This window comes from Phaethon aethereus (genome assembly GCF_964289735.1).
Source record: "Phaethon aethereus genome assembly, chromosome: Z".
NCBI lineage: Eukaryota > Metazoa > Chordata > Aves > Phaethontiformes > Phaethontidae > Phaethon > Phaethon aethereus.
This window is the reverse complement of record NC_138577.1, coordinates 32,643,384-32,662,412: the sequence shown is the minus strand read 5'-3', so window position 1 is coordinate 32,662,412 and position 19,029 is coordinate 32,643,384. Positions and strand designations below refer to the sequence as shown.

General features: G+C 41.9%; 1 protein-coding gene across 1 annotated transcript; it reads right to left on the bottom strand.

Moving 5' to 3' along the window:
* Nucleotides 1-191: 191 nt before the first annotated feature.
* Nucleotides 192-8,568, bottom strand: CDC37L1 (cell division cycle 37 like 1, HSP90 cochaperone; the record flags this gene model as incomplete). Its single annotated transcript, XM_082013543.1, has 7 exons — nucleotides 192-640; nucleotides 1,496-1,651; nucleotides 2,517-2,639; nucleotides 2,931-3,046; nucleotides 5,131-5,221; nucleotides 6,590-6,871; nucleotides 8,464-8,568. The coding sequence occupies 7 exons, from the start codon at nucleotides 8,566-8,568 to the stop codon at nucleotides 539-541; spliced, it is 975 nt and encodes a 324-aa protein (XP_081869669.1). The 3' UTR covers nucleotides 192-538.
* Between the last annotated feature and the right edge of the window lie 10,461 nt (nucleotides 8,569-19,029).

Below are 19,029 nucleotides of genomic sequence, written 5' to 3'. Positions count from 1 at the left end.
ACTGATACCAGATATTGATTTATTGCTATTAGTGATAACCAAATTTGAGAGCTTATAATGTCAGCAAGGTAGCATGAATACAGTTATGATCTCCAATATTCCTAGAGTAAAACATGTCCTCATCTGTAGTAAGACAATAGCAGATTCTACCAAGAATCTACCGCTTCTTGTAAACATTGTATTTGTGCAGATTTTATTTTTTCATACTTTAATTTCTAAAATCATAAAAGGCAAGGTTAGTAGCAGAAAACACATCCAGTTTCACATTCGGCAATATGAGAACCCTGCTCTTCAAGGACAACCAAAAACCTAGCAGCACATTTTCAAACAATATTACAAGTTTTTCTGAATTACCCACCCTTCAAAATCCCTTCCCCCCCTAAAACCAAACAACAACAACAAAAATCTGACACTAAAAATAAAGTGCAGTACCCAGAAAAATAAGTATCAAGAAAATAGCCATGTTTGTTTCTTTGGAGGGAAAAAAAAAAAAAAAAAGCTAAGAAACAAGAGTACTTGGCCTTGAATCTTAAGAGTACTATACTGTGTCCATCATTTTGGATTCTTCTTCATCTCTTTGTATCACAGAGCTTAAACTGCAGACATCTGTGTTTATGGAACCTTGTAGATCACCTGTGTTCTGCAAGAGATGAAAAACTGACAGCTTAATTCTCCATAACTGTATGGGGGTGGGGGGTGGGGGGGCGGGGAGAGAGAGAGAGAGATTTTAGCTTGAGTTGGACCCTTTGTGTTGTCCATCTTAAGATAAGACAAATTTGCAATAGTAAGGAAATAATCTTTGAAAAATTAATCAACCAGTATTATCTCACTGTGTCAAGAATTCTTTAAATTTGCTGGCATAGGTTGTATTTGGTCTCAGTATTTCTAGCACTTGACTACACGTTTACTTAAAATTCAGCTGTTGGATTTCACCTGAGAGGTACTTTTATCAAATTATTTCAAATATGTAGTTTCAATTATGACTCCTTCCCTAATACCTAATTTTTTACAATCTTTTAAGTTGCTTCTTCAGTCATGAGAGTGGCCATCACTAGTACTGTAACAAAAGACTTAAGTACCCTCAGTTTCGTTTTATCACAACAGGAGACCTTCCTTAGGCTTGACTTACCTGAATGATCCCATGAATAGGATTAGTTATTTTACACTGAAAGCTCATTTCACTGCTTGTGGTAAAGACTGCGAATAGAATTCTAGCATCTGATTAGTTTTATGATGCAGTGTTTGCTTGAAACATGAAAACGTAAGGGCACTGAACTAACATATGCTTCTGACCTGATGCTAACACTTTCTTAATTCCAGCAAGTAAAAAGAAAGCACATGTATGCCTTGCATATTGTTAATACTGCACATTATATCCTGAGCACTAGCAGTTCTATAAAAAATAATCCTCTTTATATTTCAGGAAGTTACAGTTTCTCAAGGCAGGAGCTAATCCTACTTTAGTTAAATTAATTTCTAGAAATAATATACCTACCTGTGAAAAAGGTGTCAGCTCTCCTACAAGACCAGGATTGACACAGAGATCATGTAGTAACATAGTTTGAAAGCCATGTGATTGTGACCAGATTCTCACTCTTGTCTTGAATGCTTCAAGTTCATTTTTAAAAGCCTCAAAATAGCCTTCTCCTGTCTGCAAACAGAAAAATGAAATATTTGCACTTCAGCCACATTTACTTTTGAGTTGTAAGCATACACAGTGCTGAAAAAACCCCACACAGTAATGCATGTTATACCCTTTGGGAAATAACTGTGAATAACTTAAGAATAATGTTAGTCAATTTAAAATGCAATTTCAGGTAGATTTCTTTTTAAGACAATCTGTATTATTTATATGTAGAAGCAAAGTAATTGATTTATCTAAGGACATGTAAAAATAAATCTAACTTTAGGCTTTCCTTTATTCCATCTCAGAAGCCAGTACCCTTAGAACAATAGGTGCTTGTTGGAGCACTCTGGTCAAAAGTTGACTTGCACTTTGAACTTCTTTAGGCAGTATTGAGATCCATTAGTCTTCAGTAGACTGAATACAGCCTACTACAGTTTCAGTCTTCCTGCATTTCTCCTGCATAACTCTGGATTGCTCTATTTCAGTAATGAGAAAGGGACAGTATTTTGGGCAGATGAAATGGGAAGTTGTGATAATACACAGGTACACTGTGAAAACACAGGTGTAATCAGCCAAAATCAGTACTCAAACTGGTCTATGTTTGCTGTTGTTACTTAGTTATTACTTGTCTGTAACAACCCGGTTGTCCCCCTGCTGTATCTTGCCTTCCCTCTGGCATTAGCAAAATCCACTAAATTTTAATTTTCAAAATCAGAATTACACCAAAATATTCTGTCTATAAAAGAATTGCTAAGAAAACGCTTTCCCATAAGCTTAAGTCAGTCAATACAATTTTTAGCCTTTTATGGTTAGGAAGAAACCTTCTCTAAAACACTGGTCCCTTGAACAGCATCAAGAGTTTCTCCCATCATTACCCAAGTTGACTTACTTTGGCTTTTTGGAAAAAGAGACGAAAACACCCTCTTGGATCCACATTGCAGCTTCTGGCAATTTCTATAATAAACTGCATTACAACTGCTTGGTGTGCTACTTGCTCCATCAGAGCTCTTTTCTGAAAAAAAGTTATGATTTAAAGATATTTCCTGTGATTATATTTATAAAATTCAGCACAGTTTCCTTTTGTTCTAGTTCCTAAACAGATGAGAACTGATGCTCACAGAAGCAAGCAGACTGATAATTAGTTATAACTAGACATATATATGACAATGCACTATAAAATTTTTCTTTAACAAAGTAGAGAGAGGGTGGGACAAACAGTTAAACAGCTAAACAAGTTGGTCAGCTTTCTTATACTGCAAGTGGGAAACTATGCTTTCAAACAATTTAGACATCATCTTCATACCTGTTCAGCTTCTAGATGAAAACACCACAACATGAGATATCTAGATGTTTCTTCACATACAAGATACGGGTGATCAGACAAAAATCTTTGACTATCATCCCATCTGCTCAGCATACCTAGTAAGAGAAACATAGTTAAGGTATTCTAAATGGATAAATGATTTAATGCAGCAAGGAAGTTACTTGCATTGATACCCCAGTATATATAACACCTTTGCAATTCCCTAACCTCAGAATGACAGCATGCAGCCAAATTTGGGGGTTTAATTTATACATCTAACCAATGCTGAGTGTTACCAGAAGGTATAATCAGACTTTGAAGATATTAACAGCCACAATTTCCTGTATTTTAATGCCTCTCTAGCATCATTGATAAGTTATTTTTAATCAGTTCTCATACACACTAACAACACGGTGCAGGTATCTATTAGTTACATCATCAAATAGTTTAGAAAGTTTATGGATAGAGTTTTACATTCAGTGATTCTAACAAACACAAATCCTCTAAATGTTTGCAAATAGGAATGCAAAGAAAAGAATATGTAATCTGTCAAAAATGAAAGTGATTCTAACACATGATTTGCTAGGTTTTGAGGAAATTTGAATTTAATTACAGGAACAGCCTGATCTCAAAAAGCAAAGCCACATCAGTATTGGAAACTTAACTAGAAGATTGAATTGTGATAGCATGAAGCTACCTTCACGTAAAGAGCTGAGTTTAAAAATTGGAACTCAATACTCAGACCACTTCTTAAAATTGCCCTTCATGTATCACTGTAAGTCAAGTCATTACTGGCAAGAGGTACCAGATGTACAGCTTTACCCGTCTATCAGTGTATAATTATAACTGGGCTAAAGATAATTCAGTGGTAATGACCTAAGCTAATCTTAATTCTAGCAGACAAATGCCTAAAGAGAAAACATGGCTGTTTGCAAGACAGCTATCATTGCTTAAGTCCTTTATTGCTTGGAAGCCAGAGCAAGATCCAGAAATGGGACTCATGCAATATGGCTAGTGAATCCACACTGCCCTTTGGCAGCAGCTAGCACAGAACGAGAGACTTGAATGAGCATTAATGTATTGTCCCTTTTTACAATAAACTTACGTATTCTGAATTAAAATAACAAAATGGCTTTGAATTTAGAAGGCAAGAGAAAAACTGATGACCTTCTGTAATAAAGTTGTTTCTGTAACAGCTTACTCTGAATTTAGACAACGAAGTAATTTTGCCCAACACTTAGCTACAAAGCCTGCAAGAAAGCCTCTTTTTTAATGCTGAAATGCACAGCAGGGGAGACATCTTCTGATTCCACTATCATTACACTTAGCAGTTATTTGAGAGAACCTGTGCCTGTCACTGCTATTTGCGTACTCTGGCAGTGTTGTGCCTCAGCTTGGTATTTGCAAGGCTTGCTAAGGCTAACAGGGCTAGAAACCCTTTCTTTAAAACAGTTTAAGATCCTTAGAAGCCAAATAGCTTCGTAAAAACAAGTTTGTACAAAGAAATTAATTTTGCCAATTCTGTCCTGTTCTTGATTGTTCTGGAATTCCAAATATGGCTATACTATATCATAGTCTGAAACCAGCCTGTAATGAAGAATGTAAGGCACTTCAGAGAACCATCAAAACTTCAGATTACTTTACAAGATCAGCTTTGTGCTTAATTGTGTTCAACAATTATGACAGAGCTAAAGTGACACCTAGTGGATAATTAAATATAATTTTAAGAAATGCACAATTCCATGCACATATACTCTCAGTAAGCGTTTACAGACATTTCCCTTTAATCAGTCATTACCCTTGTGGCTTAAGAGCCACCAGAAAAATATTTATTAAAAGGAGACAACTATAGACAATGCCACGCACTTTTATATACACCACTTGCATTTCTATGAATGTCCCTGCCTTCTCCTACTGAACAGAAGAAATAGCTGCTAGAACTCTAGTTTTCAGGGTTTAAACTCATTTGAGTATTATGTTTTTCTCCATTGAAGTTCTTATTCATCACAGGAGCTAACAAGCTTCTACAGTTTACACCTTATTTCACTTTGAAATTATTATCTGTCCTGATAAAACAAAGCTGAACAGTCTTGTTAGCCAGGTCTTTCATTTGTTACCATTTATTCTGTACAACAGGGAGCAAACCTACACAAATTCTGTAGAAGTTTGAACTGCAAAATGGTGGAAAAAGCACACTCACCAAAGTGTCTAATCTTCTGTTCATGTTTTTGCATAAGTGGTTCAGACACATCTTCATCTTCTATTTCTTTTCTTTTTTGATTAATAAAACTCTGAGGAAAAGAAAAATTGTACTATCACAGAAACTCCAGATACACCTTTTTGTGATATATAGGAATATTATATTATATTTTACTATTTAAAGGGCTATATTCTAATTTTAGAGTCTTGTCATATGCTTTAGAAGACTTTCTTTAAAAAAGTGCATTTTCTAATGGAGTTTAGAAGCCTTATTATAGTATACTGACCAAAGAACTCTGAGAAACTTCTGTCCTCATGTAGGAACTCACTGATCTGTGAACAATGAGAATCATGTACATTCCCGCCTGGATGCAGCTAAATAAGTGAAATTAGGAGATGTGGTAGCTGTTGAAATTAAATTATGAAATAAAAGCTGAGATTCTACTATAAAAAAAGGCTGTGCTAAATAATCTGTATTACAGTAGTCAATATTAGAGGCAAACAAACAGTTTCGCATTTAAGAATTTGGCACGGTAGAGAAGCACACTCTCCATGTTCAGCACATTTGGCAACACCTGCACTACCTACAGTCATAGAGTGGTTTGGGTTGGAAGGGACATTTAAAGATTACATAATTCCACCCCTCCCTGCCATAGGCAGGGACATTTTCCACTACATCAGGTTGCTCAAAGCTCCATCTAACCTGACCTTTATTGCTTCCAGGGATGGGGCATCCTCAGCTTCTCTGGGCAACCTGTTCTAGTGTCTCACCATCCCCACTGTGAAAAATTTCTTCCTTGTATCTAGTCAAAATCTCCCCTCTTTTAGTTTAAAATCATTACCCCTTGTCCTCCTGCTAAAAGTCTGTCCCCATCTTTCTTACAAGCCCCCTTTAGGTGCTAAAAGGCTGCAATAAGGTCTCCCCGGAGCCTTCTTTTCTCCAGGCTGAACAACCCCAACTCTCTCAGCCTTTCTTCATAGGAGAGGTGTTCCAGCCCTCTGATCATTTTTGTGGCCCTCCTCTGGACCCTCTCCAGCAGGCCCATGTCTTCCTATACTGAGGGTTCCAGAGCTGGACTCTGTGCTCCAGGTGGGGTCTCACCAGCGTGGAGTAGAGGGGCAGAATCACCTCCCTTGACCTGCTGGCCACACTGCTTTTTATGAGTCCCAGGACATGACTGACTTTCTGGGCTGCGAGCGCACACTGCCGGCTCATATCTAATACCTAGATGAACCACACAAGTTCTGATCTGCACTTCTGGTAGAGAAATGTATCCAAATTTGTCGTATGTGTGCAGCTTGCTCCCTTTCATGAGGCAAAGTAAGAAAAAACCCAAACCACCAAACATTTAACACATACTGTGGATTTGTGCTGTACTGGACACAAAGACAATACTAGTAGAAGTAGAATAAAAAAAGAGGCTAACACTTGTTTTTATGTACACTGATATGGGTCATACCTTATTAAATACCTCCTTACTAACAGGATCTGTGTTCCATAAATTCTGTCTTTCCCTCTGGTTTAGTGCTTCTTCTTTTCTTCTCCACTCTTCCTCTCTCCATCTCAACTCTGCAGCTTCAGTCTTTGCTTGAGCAGATTCCTGATCATGGGATTCTGAATTATGCAGTGCTAAGCTACCAAGTTTTTGCTGGGCTTCTGCTAGGTTCCACGTGCATTCTACCGAGTGCTTCACGAACTCTCGTTCTCTTTGGCAGGCTAATTCAATCCCTTGGCTGTATGTCTGTGAGGAAAATTAGACATGCTCTTTATGGAGGGAAAATTGACAGTTTACAGTTTGTATAGGAGCAGACAGGCCTAAATTCCAAAGGTAACGCACCTTAGATATGCAGCATTATATTTGCAGGAGTGATGAAGCATGGTATTGTACACCTAGATGTTTTTTAGAAAGAGATTTCTAAATCAAGCTGTCTTAACTTTCTTAAGTGCATTTGCAAAATCATGGATCGTGTACTTCTATAGTGTCTAGACTGTAAAAATACTTTTGACACAGCTGAAAACCCTCTGGCTATCTCTGGGCTGCAATGATAGCAACAGCCAAGTGTGAGATACTCCGCATATATACTTATGAGAAGAAAGTCAGTTTTGTGGTGTCAGATCATAACAGTAAAGTAACTGCTGCTGCCTGCATTCCAGTGTGGATTAGTACCTAACAGATGGCCCACATCTTCCCTTGAACTGACAGTGAAAGTGGAATTTAAGTTATGAAGTGGCTGAGGCCCAGCACAAGCATATGCTCCTTTTGGTAAAATCTATTAAGGAGGTCACCACACAATTCCTGACAACATATTTATAAAACAACTTGCCCTAGCCAACAGACAAACACATCACTTGGATATCTGCTTTTTAGACATAAGGATGCTGGGGTAACTTCAACACAGCTTCTTACACATGACTTGCTGCCATGGCTTAGCCCCAGCCAGCAACTAAGCACCACACAGCTGCTTGCTCACCCGCTTTCCCTAGGTAGGACGGGGGAAGAGAATCAGGAAAGAAAAAAAAACCTTGCGGGTCGACATAAAAACAGTTTAATAGGACAAAGAAAGATGAAATAAAAATAATTATCAGTAATATTAACATCACTATTGAGGAACATACAAAACCAAGTGATGCACCATGCAACAATTGCTCACCACCCCGTGATGGATAGCCCGTCCCCAGCGGCTCCCACCCGCCGGCCAACTCCAGTTTTATACACTGAGCATGACGTCATATGGTGGGGAATATCCCTTTGGCCGGCCTGGGCCAGCTGTCCTGGCTGTGCCCCTTCCCAGCTTGCCGTGCCCCTCCCCGCTGGCACAGCACGGGGAGCTGAAAAGTCCTTGACTGAGTAGAAGCACTGTAACTGCTTAGCAACGACTAAACATCCGTCTGTCATCGACATTATGTCACAGTAACTCCGAAAGGCAGCACCACACCAGCTACCAGGAAGAAAATTAACTCTGTCCCAGCCGCCACCAGCCACTTGTCAAACGTGGAACTGCTGCTCGCGGACGGCGGCAGCCGCCAGCCGCCCCCGCGGGGCAGCTGCGCTGCCCCTCCTGGCGCGCTGCCGGGCGGCGGAGCGGCCGCGGAGGGGGCCGGACACTCCCGCACACCCCCGCCCCGACACGCGCGGGGCTCCGCGGTGACCCACGTGTCCCCGCGGCCCCGTCCCCGCGGCGGGGTCAGGCTGCGGCGGCCACGCAGCCGAAGCGCCCGCAGCACCGACCAGCTCCGCGCCGGCCGGGGCGGAAGAGCTGCGCCACCGGGGGCGGGAAGCGGCGCGAGGTGGCGGGGCGGCAGGGCGGCAGGGGGTGGGGGGCAAGGATGTACCTGCACTTCCGGCAGGCGCTGACGGGAGGCGGGAGCCTGCCCCCGCTCCTCGTCCTCCTCCGACGGAGGGCCGCTGTCCCGTGCGCGCGGCAGCCACAGCGCCATCCCCGCCGCCGAGCCCCCGCCGATCGCCGTCCCCAGCCGCCCGCGGCGCTTACACACTCGCCGGAAGTGAGGCATGCACCACTTCCGGCCATCTAAGCGGGCCGCCGCGCAGCCGCCCCCAGCGCCGTCGGGCGGGGCCTGCGCCAGCCGCGCAGCCCGGACCGGGCCGGGTCGGGCGTGCTGCTGCACCCGCCTCGCGGGAGGCCCGCCGCCGCGAGGAAGTGCCGCAGCTCCCCGGCGAGGCCGGTAGCGCGCGATGGCCAGCAGTTACGGCGCCCAGGCGCTCCCGCGTGTCCCTGCTCGGAGTACCGTGTGTCGGGCCTCTTCCGTGCCGGCGGAGGGCGGCCACCTCCCCGAAGGCTACCGCAGGACGCTGACAAATTATACGCGTATATATATACACACTATATATAATATAAATATTTAAAAAAAAATAAAAACTAGGCGCCCGCCGCTGCGAGGGCAGGAGCCGGCGCGCGCCCAGGGCCGCCGGGCGCGGCCGTGAGGGTCTCCGCCGGGCGCGCGGCCACCGACGGCGCCGCCGCCCGAGGGAGCGGGGCGGGGCCGGGCCGCGCGCCGCGGCCGCTGGGGGCGCCGCCGTCGCCGTCGTAACGCGGGTCGGGTCGTTCGGCCGCCCAGATGCCGCGGCAGGTGGTCGTCGAGCTGCAGGTCCAGGCGGTGAGGCCGCGAGCAGAGCGCGGTGTTCGGGGCGGCAGGCGGGCAGGGAGGGAGGTGATTCAAAGAAATTCAAACTCAAGAAATCTAAACTCATTAACATCAAAGTGTTACTAAGCAGACACCTTTATTGCAGCGCTGGACGCATGGGGGATATCTCCTCCTAACATGCGTGCGCTGAAACAAAAGTTCATCCTTTATATTCCTTAAAGACATGAATATTCACCCATTTTCCGAGAAATCACCTCCTCCCTGCTTATCCACTGCATTTACATAATACTGGCATTGCAAAACTAGACTACACATGCGCGGGGGTCTCGGTTGGTCGTCGGTGGTCGTTTGGGGAGTTAGCCCCCCACTCCTTTTTCCCTTTTATGGTCACATGTTTCTTGAGGATAATTTCTTCTCCTTGGATGTTTGCCCCTTCTGTTGTCCAGCGAAGCAGTTCCTTCTTATCATCCTTGTTTGAGCACTCCTGCCAGTCTGTCTCTATGCTCAAGGTTGAGATATCTTCTCTGTTCTCTTTAATCTCTCAGTCCTTGCTCCTAACTCTTCTTTGTTTTAATTTTCATGAGGCCTGCTTTCCTTGTGATTGACTGTTTACACATTGTTACAATGTTAGCATTGAGGCAAATACAGCCTAACGTCTATGAGAATAGGCCGTTAAACATAATCATACAGTTATTAGGCTAAAGAAATGTATCTAACAATTAAACTAATCACCTAATCAATAACTTTCCAAAAAGCATACATATATTGAGAAATTGACCTTAATTGTTTTAGATACTTGTTTCAGAGGAGCGGTGGTACGCCCCAGGCAGCCGGTGCAGGAGAGTGGCAGGGGACACGGGGCGGCAGAAACTTGTCACTGGGGGTATTCCAGGACCCTGAGGCACCTCACCATACAGCAAAAAAGGTTAGATTAAATGTGGAGTTTTTCTCGCTGTGTGGTGTTTATTTAATGAAGGGCGTTGCTGCTGTTGTGCAAATGGATAATACTAACGTGTTGCTCATAACAGGTCTCCTCTGAAGTAGGAGAAAAAAATTGTGGTTTTCACTCATTCATTTTCTTGTAGATATCAAACGTTTCTGTTGTGTGTAATGCTAACGTCTATGAAATCAGTCCCTGTTACATGAGATGATAAAAAAGTCCAAAATACCAAATGAGAGAACTCCTAATGATGGGTCATAATCTGGCAGCCTTTTGAGATTATCAGTAATAAGGCCAAGGGCCTACTGAGTCCTTTCAGAGATAGAGTCCTGCAGAGTTGGACTGATGGTGTGTGTGTAAGACTGGGCTGAGGAGTCTCATGTAAATGTGGTGGTCTTTTTCCCCTAAGGTCACATGTCCTGGTGTGTTTCTGCCTGACAAACATGACATTTTTCTCAGTGTATGCATCTTGGGTCAACAGAAAGAGGCAGTATGCCTTCCTCCTGTTTTCCCTCTCTTGTTTCATGAGAAGATGTGCTTTGAAAAGGTGACTTCCACTTTTTCAATGCCTCAGGCTAGAAGGTTTAATGTCTCAAGCCTTGTAGGAGCTGTAACCTGTGCGTAATCTTATTTTTCTTTACAACTGATAGGTTACTCTTGTTTCACATGAATTTCAACTTAATAAGTTGAATATGAAATATTAGGCCCATTCCTGGAGTTGAATTATTTTAAAAATTTTTTTGAGATTCTATGGTCTGGAGCTTTGACAGCAGTAGTTATGAGAGGTCATCTCTCACACAAACAGTTCTTACCTCATCTCAGTAACAGCAACAGTGTATATGAGGGTAACTGAATTTATTCTGTTTTGGATATGATTGTTCTGGAAGCAATATGCTATTGCCTATTCAAGCTTTTTCTCACTACAGCAGACCTGATGTAAATGGAGATCCAAATAAATAAATGATAGACAAGTGGTTTTGCTGCCTTTTTGCATGCCACACTAACACCTGGAACAAGGGAGGACAGGAGTCTTCAGTGTGTTTTTCCTGTACTCTACTGTATACTGTATGGTGAATGGAATTTTGTGTTTGAAAATTGTTTTTTCAAAAATGGTGTAAGACAGAATGGCTATGTCTATTGACAAGCAAAACCATGCTGAAACCTTTGCAAAACAGGAATAGCCAAAGTTTAGAGGAACAGTATCTTTCTCGGCCATTTCTTCCAGACTCTCCTCCATTCTTTTTCAAACCACTCTCCCTACCTGTCTGTTTCTCTAAAATTCTTTGCACCTGGTTCGCGAGAGGCCTTTACTTGAGGGGCGTGATTACTTTCCCTCTCCCCCTGTGGTTGTTATTGACACCAATGAAGAGCTACATAGTTAATACATCTGAGAGCTACTAAGTATAATGTTCATTAAAGCCGTCACCCTGTCGGAAGGCGAACACACCCTTGAACACACGAGTCTTCAGTCTCTCTGCAATAAAAGCTTGTAGCCACATTCTGACCAGAATTGGGTAACATAACCCACTTCTGTAAAAGAGTAGTTTCTTGTACATTCACCTTGTCATAAGAGGAGCATCAAAATAATTATCATGAAGTAGATGTTGTTAGATAAGTTCATCTTTTGTCTTCCCTCACAGTAATGTGTCTTTGTGCCTGTGGCCTTTATTAGTTGGTGTTAACTAGCATGAAACAATACATTTTCTTAGGGAAAACATGACTTTGCACAGCCCTCTCAAAAAAAGCCTATTGCTAAAATATTGTCTAAAAACACTGATGCTGTTTGAAGAACGGTGTTGCCACATTTGAAAGAAACAAAAAAGAAGCAAATATTGATAGAATAAGTGGGATACAGCTGAAGGCAGCTTCTTTAGTTAGGTGGAATGCACAGCATGAATGCTTAAATAAAAGCAGTGGTAAAGTTCTTGTTTATGTCAAAGTGGTCAGAATTTCACTCCAAGGCATGAGAAGAGAATCTTTAAATAAGACATAATTCATTGTAGTAAAATAGACCAGAGCTAAATTCAGGCAAATGCATTTGAATTTGTTTCTGAAAAGATTTTATAGATGATATCTTAATTAATTTCATTTTTATAGGATATTCGGACAATCTTTATGTAATACATAGAAACATACAGGAAAACTTCTCACACCTTCTCATTTGTCTGTAATCCCTGAGGAAGATCACTTATGCTTTAAGGTACTTGCAGTTAGGGCTTTTTAATTTTTGCTTTTGGGATGTGTCCTGTAGGATTGGCCAAGAATTCAAGTGTTTTCCAAACACAGGTTTCCTAATGGTACTTGTGGTTCTGCTGCTCTACAGTTCACAAAATCGCACGTACAGTACTGTAAACATGATAATTTTTCCTACCAAATACAGACTGTTCTGAAGTTGATACAGACATGGATGAATATACAATTCAGATTTATAGTATGTTTTCCAAAATGTTTCATAAATTTAAAAATGTAAATGACATCTTAAAATACACAAACATAGATGTATAGTATTAGCTTTGTTTAACTTTGCTTAATGGTGGCTTGACAAAGAATAGGGGAATTATTTTGAATAGGTATTAAATTGTTCCTATGAATGTTAGATTGTTAAATTAGTTGGTGTTATAATTAATTTATTTACTTCTTACTGTTTTCCTGAAGGTGTTTTAAAGTGCCATAGATCCTGCTGCAGTAACTGAAATACTTGAAAGTAGGTATGATTTTTAAAATTCTTGAAGAGTTGAATAACTAAAAATGATGAAGCAGGTCCATATATTCACATTGTCCGTCTGTCTGCTTGTCTGACTGTCTTTCTGAAGTATATGGTCTGGTCCATTTTGTTCCCCTTATATGTTGCTCTGAATTGAACCATTTGAGTATCGGCCTCTACTACCTCTCCTTGAGTCAATTACATGATTTTTCTGTTCTTAGCCCAGGTGGTGTTCTGACATCTAGTGTAACTCTAGGCTAACCTGACAGGTCTGCTTTTGAATTTTTTCAGTCAGCAATTCTTAATTTTGATGGCTGTGACAAGACATGAATTTAATGACTAGGCAATCTTTTAAAAGTCAAAATCTTATTTATTGTTTGCAGGGGGGCAGGGGGAGAGAAAAAAGTTTTTTGTAACAATGGTCTGTTTACATTCTGTTTCCTCATTGCAAGTAACCTTTGGCCAGACTTTTTCAGTCATACCTACAGGAGCAGGTGTTGTACAATTTAAGAAGTTTTCATCCCTTAGTTTTAATTCAGTTAGCATTCCTTTGTCCTTGCTGGATTTCTGTTTTTTGTCCTTTTGGAGCAAGCCACTCCTGTAAGTCAACAGAAGGTCAAGCCAGAAGCCACTGACTGTCCCATTGATCTATAAATCCATCAGGTGTCAACCACAGGGAGTTACCTTGTGTTGATATCTCTTTCCTGTGTGTTTCTATTCTAATATTAATAATATTAGAATAAATACTCCAGGGACTAAAGTAGAATATTGTAAATTATAATGGACTAGCTGTACATCTACTTTTTCCTCTGTCTTTTGTCCTCTCTTCTGTTTCCTTTGCTGTCCTTCCTCCATCCCTTCCTGTAAGGTTAGTTTTTGATTAGTGTCTCAGCAGTAAACAGTAAATCTGTTCTAATTATTCAGCAACAATGCTATAATTTATTTTTCATCTTCCAGGTAATGTAATGAAGTTTGAATTATGCCAGCTTGTGTCTTCAGGTAATAGGCAAGTACATATTTTTCCACATGCTAGTTAATTTGAGATTGGAAAGGATGTTAGTGAGTGTTAGTTTTATGCCATGACCCCCAGTTTTCTCTCCCTCATAAATTTCAGGACCTCCTCCAATGCTATGTCCTTCTATGCCATCACTTCCCATATATTCTTGGGTACACACTTGAGGAGAAAAAAGTCCCTCTTCCAAGGAAATTAATGTAATTTTTGTTAGGATCAGTCATGTTGCTTTAGTTTCTTTACCCTGATTTTCGTATTTCTAACTGTAGTCTAGTTTGCTAGTGATGTTCAAAGAGAACATGAATAATAATGTAGAGCTCATCCTGGCAGATAGTACTCTTTGTCTTCTACAGACTTCATACTTCATACTGTGTGTTTTTATAAGACAGGAATAAAGGCAAATGGACACTGGGTGGCAGATGAGTGCTGTTGTTAAGATCATGGATTATGGAGCATTGGTGTATATTCTAAAACTGCAAGCAATTTAAAAAAATTGGTTATTGTTCTATTATGGCAAGTTCAAAATATACTTTATGTTCCCCATCTAATAAATATTGCTTGTGCATTTTGTATTTATTTTTCAAAATGTTTTGCTTCAGATATTCATCTTTCCCTTTCTTCTTTGCTTTTTGCATTTAAGGGTTGCTGATGTAATAAAGGGCTATTTGTGATGTCGTTCCACGTTCAAAAACATTCAGTGATACTGGAAAAAGGAGATGCAAAGACTCAAATGAGAGAATCTGTTATTATTTTTACATAAAATCCTAAATAAGGAAAAAAAAAAGGTGTGATCTGTGTTAGTCCAGAGATTGCTCGTCTTCTCATATGATTACTTTCATGAAAGCTTTGTGGGTATCACGCTGTCATGTACCTAGGTGTAATATATAATGCTTGTTTGTACCCAGGGCATAGTAGATTTTCTCTGTGTATATTAGGACGGAAAAGACTGTTCAGTGATAACTCTAATAGAGATGAGACTAAGTGCTAAAGGATTTAATAGTCTCCTCAGCATATTGTGGCCCTGTAGAACACCTGTTCTTTATTCTGCATACTATCTACATAACTTTCATGACTCAAACTTGAGGTGTTTTCCCTTTTTTTTTTGGTCTCTGCAAAAATATGCAGCTTGGAGATTTTGCTTACTTTTTGTACAGTGGGATATGTTGTCCTCTTTCAACTTTCTAAATCAAAAAATTATTACATTATTCAGAAAAAAATGAAGTATATTCCTCAAGAGAGGAACCAGTGCCTGCCTATGTCCTTACTGCATCAGATGCCCGACCTCATATGGCAAAACTGACTATTCGCTATCTTTTTGTAGTGTCAGAAGCTCACAAAGGAGTTTTTCCTGGTAATTGTAAAGCTTGGATCTGTTAGAAAGACGGTCCTTACAAGCAATGTGCCTAGAAAAGATGAAACTTAGCATCAGAAGTGTTACTCCCATTATTAACTTTTTCTGAAAATTTGCTTCCTTGTGCCATTGTTTTGTCTAGAAATCACCAAATTGCGGAGTTTGTTTTCAGGCTGATTAGAAGTGAGCATGTGTCCTTGCCCCTATAAAGACACAGGGCGCATCCAAGTGAAGGCAGTAGCAGGTTTTATAGCATAGTATCCATTGTGGGCAGCTTAGAGTCCCATTTCAGGAAGTCAAAACCCTTGCTGTAGTTTCTAAGCCAGATGCTTGACAGTGTACCGTACAGCTTGCTTCCTGTGGTGGGAGCTTAGGAAAGTATATTCTGTCTCTGGCTGTGCTGGCTATACAGAGCCATGCCAACCTTCTCCATTCACTCAAAATGCAGTTAATGGGGTTCTGAAGGAAGAGAAGAACTAGAGACAAGCGTGCTGTGGGGTATGAGAAGACTTTGTTACAGTAACCCAGGATAGTTTATCTCCCCCAGCAAAGTATGTAAAGTCCTAAGCACATCCTACCTCATGGTCATGGTAACGTGGAATAGTTTCACACAGAATCACACGGAGTCACATGGAATCACACAGAATCACTAAGGTTGGAAAGGACCTTCAAGATCATCGAGTCCAACCATTAATCCAGCGCCACCGTGTCCCCTAAACCATGTCCTGAAGCGCCACATCCACACGTTTTTTGAACACTTCCAGAGATGGCGACTCCACCACCTCCCTGGGCAGCTTGTTCCAATGCTTGACCACCCTCTTGGTGACGAAATTTTTCCTAATATCCAATCTAAACCTCCCCTGGCGTAACCTGAGGCCATTTCCTCTCGTTCTATCACTAGTTAGTTGAGAGAAGACACCAACACCCACGTCGCCCTTTCAGGTAGTTGTAGAGAGTGATGAGGTCTCCCCTCAGCCTCCTCTTCTCCAGACTAGACAACCCCAGTTCCCTCAGCTGCTCCTCATAAGACTTGTGCTCCAGACCCCTCACCAGCTTTGTTGCCCTTCTTTGGACGCGCTCCAGCACCTCAGCATCCTTCTTGTAGTGAGGGGCCCAAAACTGAACACAGGATTCAAGGTGTGGCCTCACCAGTGCTGAGTACAGGGGCACGATCACTGCCCAACTCCTGCTGGCCACACTATTTCTGATGCAGGCCAGGATGCTGTTGGCCTTCTTGGCCACCTGGGCACACTGCTGGCTCATGTTCAGCCGGCTGTCAACCAGCACCCCCAGGTCCTTTTCCGCTAGGCAGCTCTCCAGCCACTCCTCCCCAATCCCGTAGCATTGCATGGGGTTGTTGTGACCGAAGTGCAGGACCCGGCACTTGGCCTTATTAAACCTCATACAGTTGACCTCTGCCCATCGATCCAGCCTGTCCAGATCCCTCTGCAGAGCCCTCCTACCCTCCAGCAGATCAACACTTCCACCCAGCTTGGTGTCATCTGCAAACTTACTGAGGGAGCACTCGATCCCCTCATCTAGATCATCAATAAAGATATCGAACAAGACCGGCCCCAGAACCGAGCCCTGGGGAACACCGCTTGTGCTCGGCCACCAGCCGGATTTAATGCCATTCACCACAACTCTCTGGGCTCAGCCATCCAGCCAGTTCTTTACCCAGCGAAGAGTAAACCCGTCTAAGCCACGAGCCGCCAGTTTCTCCAGGAGAATGCTGTGGGAGTTGCTGTCAAAAGCTTTGCTAAAGTCCAGGTAGACAGTTTGCTTCGTCCCATCCGAATATGCAGAGTTCCAAGCACATTTTATCTCGTTGTGACGGTAACCCAGGATAGTTCACTTCCCCTCTCATCTGCACTGACCTTTGCACAGGTGCCAGTGTGATGGCCAGCTACAGTCTCAGAATTTGGACAACAGCACCTGCATTACATCAGTGAGTTCGCTAGTGAGCAAAGCAGGACATTGCATATGGAGGATACGTTAATCAGTGCAAGTTTTATTATCTGCCCCTGTGGTGCTTTCCTTTGAGCTTCACTCCCAAGCAGGATTGCACTGCACCAGGTCCCCCATTTGATTAGCGTCGGTGTACCAGGTCTCCCACCGCGGTAACGCCATGCTTTCATTAAAGCCTAAGCTTTCACTTGCTAAGTGTTGTGCCTCATCCTTGAGGCACCTGCACCTGCTTTTTACTTGTAATATGTGGATGCTTACGGCCTCAGTTAGTAGGACACTGGTCTCATGCAGTGTGGTTGGATGGCCAAATTACATGATGTTCGTTTACTGCATGCTGGCTCTCTGGAGGGAATATATGTCAAAAGTAATGGTGACTGTCTTTCAACACCATTTTATGATGACACGTTTGCTGAATAAACACTGGAATGTTGTCATCTCATATCAACCTTTTATATTTTATTCCTGCAGGCAACTGATTAGAATAATTAGTTGTTTGCCCAGTGAGGTGACTCCTGGTCATACTGAAAGAACTGAGAATTTAGGTGGACCAAGATTTAGCATGCTGTGTATAAACACATGCCTTATACTTACTTTGCGTAATGTGCATTATGCATCATGTATACACATTCTGTGTCACAGCTTTCATCATTCTCTACACTGTAACTGAGTAGTCTGCCTTCAAGCTTTGCAGTTGTTTCCATTCCCAAAATATTTCGGGGCACTTGTGACAGTTGGAAAGTTAATGACATTGCCAAACTCCATGCTGCTCTGCTAGGCCAAATCTTTCAAAACTAATAAAAACATAAATGGTTCCCCTCCCTTTTGCCCTCTTCATTTCATGTTCAGAAGACAAATCAAGTGCAACATGGTCAGAGCACTTGGACATAAAGTGAATAAGCCATTTGCTGGAGAACCAGTTATTCTCTCGGTCAAGTAGGCAAAAAAATCTGATGTTGCTGTGTTCTTTCTTGTATACAAATAGAAACCCAAATGGTTTGGGTTTGCTGCTTTTCTGTGGTTTTGTTCACTATGACCCTCAAGAATATGAACTGAAAGGTGCCCTGATGCAGAAGAGGACGGTATATGAGAAAGGAACTGCTGCCTTAAACATTTACAATTTGAAATAATTCTAAATCATGCTGAATGTGTGCCATTCTTGTATCACTCTTTCTAGGCCCACTGTCATCCCGACCATTGCCTATTACTGACAGAATCTTTATGCATGAGAGGGGCAGCATTCTGTCAAGGACATTCATAATCTACCGAGTTTTCATTACACGGCTATTGATGAGGATTCCATGTAGCAACCTTGACAGATGTTTTTCTGTGAGTGGTTTTTTATTCTTTCAGTAGAGGATGACCTTGCATTTTATGAAGAGAATACACAAGACTTTCTGTTCCCAGTGCACAAGCTGACTCCTGCATATCTTGGTGTGGATAGAGAACTACTGATGAAAACTCCTCCTCATTTCCCAGTATGTTGCCTGAAACTGGTACTTACCATACATGTCTGAAGAAGGAAGGAATTCAGCTACTGAATAACAACTTTGTGAGGCCTGGAGTTTGGCTATCCCTTCAGTCCTCTTGAGCAGAGAGGGATGCTCATGTGCTCTTTTGAATATGGAAGTGCCTCAGAGAATGTACTGGGTATGTGCTATCCTAACAATTAAATGTTAGTCACAGACAGTAAGAATAATCTCTCTGTATAGGCAGGTTAGAAGCCCTAACAGCAAAATCTTATGTTCAATTATGTACCTCCATCCACAGATTATGTGAAAGGGACAGGCTCTTAAAAGATTTTCAAGTTTCTTTGTACCAAT